The following is an 8,431-nucleotide window of genomic DNA, read 5'->3' on the forward strand; positions in this document are numbered from 1 at the left end:
CTTCTCCCTGCAGCGCCCTCGCTACGCTGAGCTGAAGGCAGTGATGGAGCAGATCCCAGACATCCAGAGGGACTCTTTGGAGCAGTTTGATTCAAAGCTTCTGAACCCAACACTGCAGAAGGTGGCAGACAAGCGCCGGAAGGATCATTTCAAGCGCCTCATCACAGGTTGCATTGGGGTAAGTGATATCCTGGAGGAAAATGAACCTGTTTCATTTCACACCCATACCCTGCTGAAGTGATGGGGCAGCCAGGCTGCCTGCCTCTCCCCCACTGCCTCCCTTCCCAGACAGGAGGCTGTTGCAGCATGTTCTCAGTGTTTGTTCTGTCTGTCTTCAGCTTGGAGCTACAGTGGGGATGGCAGCACAGACTGAGCAGCCCCTCCAGCAATGACTTAACTGAGAGGCAGGGGGTACCTTGCCCAAGGGTGCCTTGGAGGAACAGGGTGTTAAAATGTTTGAATGAAGCTGCTAGGTGGGTGCTGGGCTTTTGTGAGGATGGTGGCGTTGGAGCCTGGTGGCACTGAATTAGAAGCTGGGGAGCTGGTGCACTGGTGATTACCTCAGTGCCTTGGCACTTGGGAAGGACCAGGCCTGAGATTCCCCAATATGCAAGCATAGGGTCCAGGCCTAGGGATTGCTCAGAATCTGGGGTCTGCCTCTGATCTGCAAGCAGGCTGCCCCTGAGCCAGGTGGGGGCATGAAGGCAGTAATGACTGATGCCTGCCTGTCTGTCCTCTGCAGAAGCCCCTCGGGGAGCAGTTCCGCAAGGAGGTTCATATCCGGAACCTCCCATCTCTCTTCAAAAAGGTGAAGCCATCATTGGAAACGGATGTGCTAGAAAATGAGGATGGAGAGGGCCTCACTGCACTCTTTGAGCCCTGAGCCTGGGATGCTGCAACCATCTCCTCCCCTACCTTATATTTTGTCTCTCCTCATAGTAAGCACATTAGATTCTCCTTGTCATCGCCTCCACAAGCATTTGTCTGAATAAAGCCCCTTATGGGTCATGTCCCATGCTCCTCCCTACACTGGGATGGGGCCTGTGGTGGCATTTAAACCAGTCTATTAAGCTTTCCCTGATTCCTTCCCCTCCCCTCCATTGGATGAACATCTTTAGACCTCTGCTTCTCTGCAAGGTGGGAGCTGAGCCCATAGACTCCATTAGGTAAAGCCTGGTCATCCTGTAGCCTTGGGTCACTCTTGCTCCACCTCTTCATCCCTTGGGGTTTAAGATTAATGCAAAAGGCAGAGTAGTGCACCATGTGAAAAGGGGCTACCCTAATCTTCCTCTGGGTGCTAGTAGCCAGGCTTTGTAGGGAACACATCAGACACTCCTGTCATGCCTGTCAGCACTTGTCCCTAGTGGACTGGTATTCTCATGAATCCGTTTCCCTCCAGGATGCTGAGCCTTGGGCTGAGGGCTGTGTGCCAGGAAGCCTAGCAGTGCTCTAGGATCTCCCTTGAGATCAGCCTTTCTAAGGTGCAGCTGCTCTCTAGAAAGAAGCAGACACTGTCATACATATATATACATATATGTATGTATATATACATGATCGTACAGCTTGTTCTATCCAGAGCCAAATGGAAGGCTTTTACTTTGTGCCAGCCTTTCTTGGACATCTCTCAGGGGGAGCAGGACAGATTTTTTTAATTATTTTTTCTTTTTACCATGCCCTGTAGACTAGAACATGGCCAGTGCAGGGTACACAAAATCTGGACCAATATCTGAAGCACCTGCAAACCAAAGGGGATCTCCTCACCCTGTTGCTGTGGAGGTGACAGTAGCCTGTGTTTTTACCCAGTCTGGTACTTCTTGGAGACTTGCATGGTGGGGCAGGAGGAGTGGGATTTATACTGCAGTTTACAGGGGCAGCCAAGTCAGAAATTGGGTTTTAGATGAGGTGGGACTCTTATCAAGCCACTCCAGTCTGCAAAGCTGGTTCTTCTTACATGACAAATGGTTCACTCAATCTATCCTAGCGCTAGCACAGGAGCTGAGAGGGTCTGTCCAGAGCTAGCTGGCAGTTTTGCCATCCAGGAGGCAGAACAAGTAATAAACTGTGGTGGGTGGAGAAGGTTGTGTCTCCACTTGGACAGACTGGACAGAAAAGCTGGGGTTGGGAGGGGTGGGAGTGCAGAAAGGAAGAGCAGGCCTTGGGAATCCACTCAGCCTCCTGCCCCTGCTGTTCCACTAGCACCCTCCACTTTCCTCCTGGCCTCAAACTTTTTTAACCTCTGAGCTAACATGGCTGCTGGCTCTAGCAAAGGCTGGGTGTATTTATTGTGTTGTCATATTTTTAACATTCTGTGACTTCATGCTAGACACAAGGGGGTTTTTTTAAATGGTTTTTAGAACATTTTTTGTAGGAATGTTTAAATCTGAAGCTGTCTCTGAACTGGTTGTGTTACACCTCTGAATGTCAGTAAAGCTATTCCAGTTTCATACACATGGTGTCATGTTTCATTTTTATTCTTTATCTGTTTCAGTCAGATCTGAGGCCTCTGCTCTGCCCAGACTGCCCTCCTAAGGATTGTTCAGCACTCCTTATTCCAGCTACCAAAAAGGGAGCACCTTTGCTGGTAGTCAACATACATTATCAGGGAGGGAAAGAACCATTCCAAACTACACAATTAAATTAGAAGCCAAGGGGAGAATTGAATTTTGAAGTATTTATATGTCATTCACAGCTGCTTTATATTAATTCCACAACAGCCGCTAGGTCCCAGTTTACAGCTTGAAGGGTACATGTTGCCAAAGCAAAACCCTTTGGCATGGCTATGCCAGGGTATGTATGTCCCATAAGCAGTATGGGAAATATGTGAAGCAATAGCGCGAAAAGGTCCATACACTACTGAAGTAGCCTCCACGCCCAACCCTAGCTATTGCTGAGAGGTGCAATGTCTTGTGATAGTGCTGTAGTTTAGCCATACTCTCTCAGCTGCCCTTTTCAGTAACATAGGAAGGTGATGTAGCGATTGCCTTTGGTCTCTCCCCTCACGTGATGAAGATTGTGTGAAAGGTCTCTCTTGCAACAAAAGCAGAAGCCCTCAAAGAGGTGGGCCTGAACAAAGTCAATGTAAGTTTTGTTACAAAACATTTTTCCAAGGCCCCAGCTGTAATCCAGCTCAGCAAGGAAGCTGCTTTAGCTTGTTAAAATTGAAAGGATCCAGCTAGGAATCGCCATCTTTTAAATGGAGTTGATACCTAAATGGTGTTGATTAGGAACTAGCCACGGTCGAGAGGAAGAGGAGCTTTTCTGTGCTTATGCTGGCACTGGGACTACACCCTGTGTTCCTCATACAGGTGAGGCATGTACTGCACAGCTGAGCTGTCCTAAGTTTCAAGCAAGCAAAAAGCCCTGGGGAGGTATCTTGGCTAAGGCTGGTGGGAGCTCTAAACCAGGAGGTACAGACTACAGGACTTCAGCCTAGCTCTTGGGTTCCCAACATTCCCTTCTAAGGGTAAGTGGATGAATGAGACCCTGTGGGAAGAGGTCAGCAGCCAAGGTCCCTGCAAGCCTGCTGAAAGAGGAGGTGCAGGAGTCAGCAAGCACAGCTGTGAAACACTGACAGCTCCCAGAACAGCCCTTACAGGGAAGCAGCCAGTTTCCCCAGCAACCAATTACTAGCTGTCTTGAAAAAAATCTAGAAGCAGGGCATGGGTTTGCAACACTATAGTGACATGGGACAGGTTGGGATTGTAGGAGGATGCCAAGCATACCTCTTCTCTACAGTATATCCAACCGAACACCTGTTAGGATGTTTACAGTATAACTATATCCAGTGAAACAGGTAGAGAAAAAGTATGATTTGCTACACTAAATTCTAACCTTGTAGTGAGGATTGACGTAAGCAACTGAGCCATACCCATACTCCCCACAAGTTCCAGTTCCTTCATCAGCTTGTCAAGAGAGACTTTCACAAGCTAAGACCTACCCAGTGCCGACTAACAGTAGTGCTCACCACTGAGACTAACTTGCCGGTTCTCCCAGGCTTCCCTGGGTGGAGACAAGCCTTTGACTGTCACTTGCCCTCCACCATTCAGTTCTGCTCCAGGGTCAGCCCAAAGTACAGTCAGTCACCAAAAGGGAGAACAGAGTAGTCAAATCTAACCCCTGGGAAGAAATGCCTTACCTTAAGATATTTAAGAAGGGACAGTCCGTCCTGACAGGGAATGTTTTTAAACCCCACCTTTGCACAGAAAAGCCCAGTACTGTATCATAGAATCGTTTGGGCTGGAAGAGACCAAAGATCATCTAGTCTACATGCCCCTGCCATGGGCAGGGACATCTTTCACTAGATGAGCTTGCTCAAAGCCCAGTCCAACCTGACCTTCAACACTTCCAGGGAACGGGCATCCACAACTTCTCTGGGCAACCAGTTCTAGCATCTTGCCACCACCTTCATTGTAAAAACCGTCTTATGTCCTATCTAAGTCTACCCTCTCTCAGTATATAAACCCATGCCCTGTCACTACAGGCTCTGGTAAAAAGTCTTTCTCCATGCCCCTTCTTCATATTGAAAGGCCACAATAAGGTGTCCCCAGAGCCTTCTCTTCTCCAGGCTGAACAACCCCAACTCTCAGCCTTTCTTCATAGGAGAGGTGTCCCAGCCCTCTGACAGTACAGCCTTTCATTTACCACATTAACTACCCCCAAGCTGCTTTGAGACACCTGCAAAATAGTCCTGTGCTGACACTGACTTGTTAAATCTCACTGACCTGCTGTGAAGTGCTTTACTATGCTGCCATACCAGTCTTCTTCACACACTGCATACAATCTAAAATAAATGCTATTATTCATCTTTAGACCTGCTGCCACTTTCTTCTCTGCGTATTATGGTCTCACAATTGTGAACAGCACAGAAGGAAACAGATGTAAAGCAAAGCCTTTATTTTAGTGCATCTCCTCACTGAGGCTCATTACCAACAGAAAACAAATTCAAAGACATGGTCCTAGGACTCTTCACAAGCCCATCTCAAACCTCTTGCCTATGGAAGAGGAATCACCCCTGCAGGCAGGTACAAGAAGGCCAGAACAGCAGTGCAGGGATATGCTTCCCAGCTACAGCCTGGTCACTCCATAGGCACAGAGTCCAGCTCATTCAAGAAGCGCTGACACTTTCCCATCAGGATCTTGATGGCTTCGCTCACCAGCACATCTGGAGGCAAGATACCCGTTGACTCCACTGAAACTGCACAGAGACACAAGTCAGCACAGCTGCTATGCAGCTTCAGCCGACACCTGGCTCCAGGACCTCCGTCCCTCGTCTTCCCTTACACACTTCTGACAAGCCAGATCTTCACAACCAGAGAAAAGGTTACATTTGCCGGCAGGAAGCACAAACACATTCAATCCCAAAGCAACACCAAACCACAACCTCAGTAGTTACCCACTGGAATATGAATGTATGAATGCTGATGATGTGGGGAAAAAGGGGGAGGCAGAGACCCAGCTATACACGCTGGTCAGTCTCTGCTTGTTTGCACAAACCACAGCAGGGCTCTATGTTCTGTGGAAAATGGAGCACTCACAGATGTAATGGTTTCGTACTCTTGCCAGGCGCACGAGGTTTTTCAGACCCTCGTGACGGAAAACTTCTCTGCTGAACGTGTCCAACCGTGCATTGGCTACTCTTGCCACCTTTTTACCTAAAGGGGAAAAAGATGAAACGAGACGGGCACCTGCAGCAGATGGGTGCTTTGTGGTCACAGCGAGTACTTACGCTGACTCAAACATGCACTCCCTCATCAGCAAAGGCAGCGAAGCCACCAATATAAAGAATTAGCACACCCCCAACATGAAACTCCAACCTGACAGAACTGGTCTTCTTGAACAGTTCCAACCCAAACACAAAGCTTGTATGTACCCCTGGGCAGGACACAAGAAGTCTTCTCCACACAGAGCTGCTGGAAAGAGCAAGCTCACTACCCAGTCCTGCAGACAACAGCACTGGAAGCTGCAGTCAGCAGCTGCAGAGCCCTGCAGACAGGCACCCAATGCCTTAGATTTCAGGGAGATCCCAGTTCATCACCCAACACATCTGCATGTGACAGCTGCTCATCTATAAAACCAGGCTCAGCATAGCATGACCAGCTGCTGATTGGCAAGGCAACACCACAACATGGTTTTGCCTCTGCAAGGTTTGGCTCTATTCTCTAATCAGTCTCTGCTAAGGCTTGTAAGGAACAAGGCACTTAGAGCAGGAAAAAAGTACCCTTGATATTCTGGATCTCAATGACTCCAGGGGAAAAGCACTTCTGCAACATCTCAGCTGCCTCATCCTCAATAGGCTGCAGGAGAGTGATGTCAGGAAGCAGTCGATAACTAGCTGTGGCCACAGGAGAAAACTTGGCATGATCTTTACCTGAATGAAGAGTTAAGAATCAAGAATGAGGGCAGGCCTCAGGGAACAAGAGTGCCAGAATGCCGGGACTTAAAGTTCCAGGGGGAAAGCCAGCTCTCCACCCTTCCCCTTCACACAGCTGTGCCCTACTCCAAGCACTCACACTCCTCCTCCTGCTGCCCCAGGACCCACAACTCACCTATACCCTTGACACAGTGCATAAGAACATCTATTTCCTGGCCAGGTCGCAACAGTGCAATGAGGATGTCATCATGAACAGGTCGGAAGTCAGCATCTGGAAAGAGGTCTGTCTGATTCCCCAAGGGCACCCATGTCATATGTTTACTGTACACTGCGAAGAAAAGTCACAAGCATCAGCCAGCTACTGTCTCAAAACAGGTCGCTGACCTGTACAAGACTGGAGATAGCAAAAAGTAAGTTTAGCAGAATGAGGGAATCGGCTCTCTCTGCACGCAGGCCTGAGAAAAACACAGCACCTATTTTTAGGAGAGATCTCACCTTTGTGATTGAAATATAGTTCATTAGGATCAGATGATTCCTTGGCTGCCTGAGGGTTTCGACTGCATTTTATTTTCAGCTGGAACTGCAGAGTATCAATTTCTGTGCCTTCTTCATCTCCTGGGAAGGGGAGAATGGCATGAGCCTCTATGGAAACATACTTCTGCTCAGTTAATGTGACCCTGATTTCCTGCTCTGGGAGAAACCTTCAATATTTCTGTTTGATCCAAGACTCTCACCTTGGTTTCTATATTCGAAGAGTCGAGGGTCAGCTCGGATAGGGATGAGGCCCAAGCGATGAGCCAGAATTTCATCCTGCACAATGGATGTGTTGTTGTACACAAAGACTTTCTCTACAGCCATCGTTGGCACCTCAGGGAGACAAGAGATCAAGTCAGCATAAGTTGACAGTTGAAATACATGCTAACAGAATATCCAGCTAGAGTGTCCGTTCTCTCCCATAAATAATTGCCCTGCAGACTATTTTCAGTAGTATTTCTGCCAAACCAGGCTACCCAATACACTCTCACAGCCAATGTACCCCTTCCCGCTTTGTTTTTATTTTTTTTTAAACAAACGATCACAAGAGATGAAGGGCAGGTTGATCCACAGACACTACCAACAGCACTCTTAAGAGCAACAAGCGCTATCGCTCGTGCTGCTAAGGCCCTAACTCTCTTTGGGCTCGCGGCACACGTGCAGAACGGATTTGCGCTTCTCTTCCAACCCCAGAAGCCGTCCGCACGGGCTGACGTAAGGCGGGGTCCCCCCCGCTCCTAGGCCGGCGCCCCCAGACCTTCCCTACAGCTCCCCGCACCGCCCCGGCGAGCCTCGGTCCCTGCCCCCGCCCCCCCGGCCGCCCTCGGCGGTACCTCGGCGAGCAGGATGCGGCGGAAGGCGTTGGCGATGGCGGCGTCGATGCCCACCATGTCGAACTCCAGCGCGCCCTCCTCCTCACGGATTATGTCCACGCGGAACGCCTGCACGGGCCACGCGCCGCGGGTCACGCCGGGCGCCGCGCGCCGGACCCGAACGCCCCCGCCCCCCCAACCGCCCCAGCCGCCTGCGGCGCTCACCCACCTCCTCGAACCGCCGCCGGTCCCAGGCGTCCTCGTAGCCGGGGTAGTTGCCGGGGAAGTCGGTGGTGTGGACCTGCGAGGAGGCAGACAGGCGGGGCCGTGAGGGGGGCCGGGGCCGGGGCCGGGAGCCCCCCGCCGTCCCGCCGCGCCCCACTCACGTTGCGGACGCCGAACTCGCCCAGCACCACGCGGTCACGCATCTCGTCGGTGCCCCGCTTGGCCGCCATGGCCGCCGCCAGCGGGGGGCGGGGGGAGGTGGCGCTCCACGCCACGTGACGGGCCTCCGCCCGCCCACGCGTGGCCTCGCCGCTCGCGGGGAGCCCCACGCTCCCCTGCCGCCGGCCGGCCCCGGGTCCCTGCAGCAGTGCATCCCTCCCGCCCCTCCGCCGCCCGTTCCCCTTCGCTATCTTGTCGTCCCCCCACGCCGCTGCGCCCTTCCCCGTCCTGCGCCACACACAATATGGCGGCGGCGCCCGCCCTCCCTCAC

At 51.2% G+C, this 8,431-nt stretch overlaps 2 protein-coding genes across 10 annotated transcripts in view; one reads left to right on the forward strand and one right to left on the reverse strand.

Moving 5' to 3' along the window:
* The window catches only part of XPO5 (exportin 5), a 31,268-nt gene extending 28,820 nt beyond the window's left edge, over positions 1–2,448 (forward strand). For all 5 annotated transcript variants that reach the window (XM_069800428.1, XM_069800424.1, XM_069800423.1 and 2 more), the window contains 2 exons: positions 14–178; positions 743–2,448. In XM_069800428.1, the coding sequence (XP_069656529.1) occupies positions 14–178; positions 743–883 (306 nt within the window). In that variant the 3' untranslated portion in view covers positions 884–2,448. The remainder of the gene's footprint in view (positions 1–13; positions 179–742) is intronic.
* A 2,430-nt stretch (positions 2,449–4,878) lies between these two features.
* Positions 4,879–8,384, reverse strand: POLR1C (RNA polymerase I and III subunit C). 5 transcript variants are annotated; one of them, XM_069800434.1, is made up of 9 exons: positions 8,103–8,377; positions 7,946–8,017; positions 7,738–7,845; positions 7,105–7,237; positions 6,866–7,012; positions 6,546–6,698; positions 6,218–6,367; positions 5,535–5,651; positions 4,879–5,194 (listed from the first exon to the last, which is right to left on the reverse strand). In XM_069800434.1, exons 1-9 carry the CDS (start codon positions 8,169–8,171, stop codon positions 5,076–5,078), a joined length of 1,068 nt encoding a protein of 355 aa, XP_069656535.1. In that variant the 5' UTR covers positions 8,172–8,377; the 3' UTR covers positions 4,879–5,075. The 5 variants fall into 5 exon arrangements, with proteins under 5 accessions (XP_069656535.1, XP_069656537.1, XP_069656539.1 ...); XM_069800436.1 differs by having other exon boundaries at positions 6,866–6,985; positions 8,103–8,369; XM_069800437.1 differs by lacking the exon at positions 4,879–5,194 and adding an exon at positions 5,201–5,395 and having other exon boundaries at positions 8,103–8,384.
* Positions 8,385–8,431: the final 47 nt, after the last annotated feature.

The sequence above is a fragment of the Haliaeetus albicilla genome, chromosome 13 (assembly GCF_947461875.1).
Source record: "Haliaeetus albicilla chromosome 13, bHalAlb1.1, whole genome shotgun sequence".
NCBI lineage: Eukaryota > Metazoa > Chordata > Aves > Accipitriformes > Accipitridae > Haliaeetus > Haliaeetus albicilla.

What these genes read in the sequence shown, in the direction of transcription:
- POLR1C (XM_069800434.1), bottom strand. Translation starts at nt 8,171, where the DNA reads ATGGCGGCCAAGCGGGGCACCGACGAGATGCGTGACCGCGTGGTGCTG. An exon ending in GCGAGTTCGGCGTCCGCAAC is followed by an intron (nt 8,018 to 8,102) that starts GTGAGTGGGGCG and finishes GCCTCCTCGCAG; the next exon opens with GTCCACACCACCGACTTCCC. An exon ending in TGAGATCCAGAATATCAAGG is followed by an intron (nt 5,652 to 6,217) that starts GTACTTTTTTCC and finishes TTTCCCCTTTAG; the next exon opens with GTAAAAAGGTGGCAAGAGTA.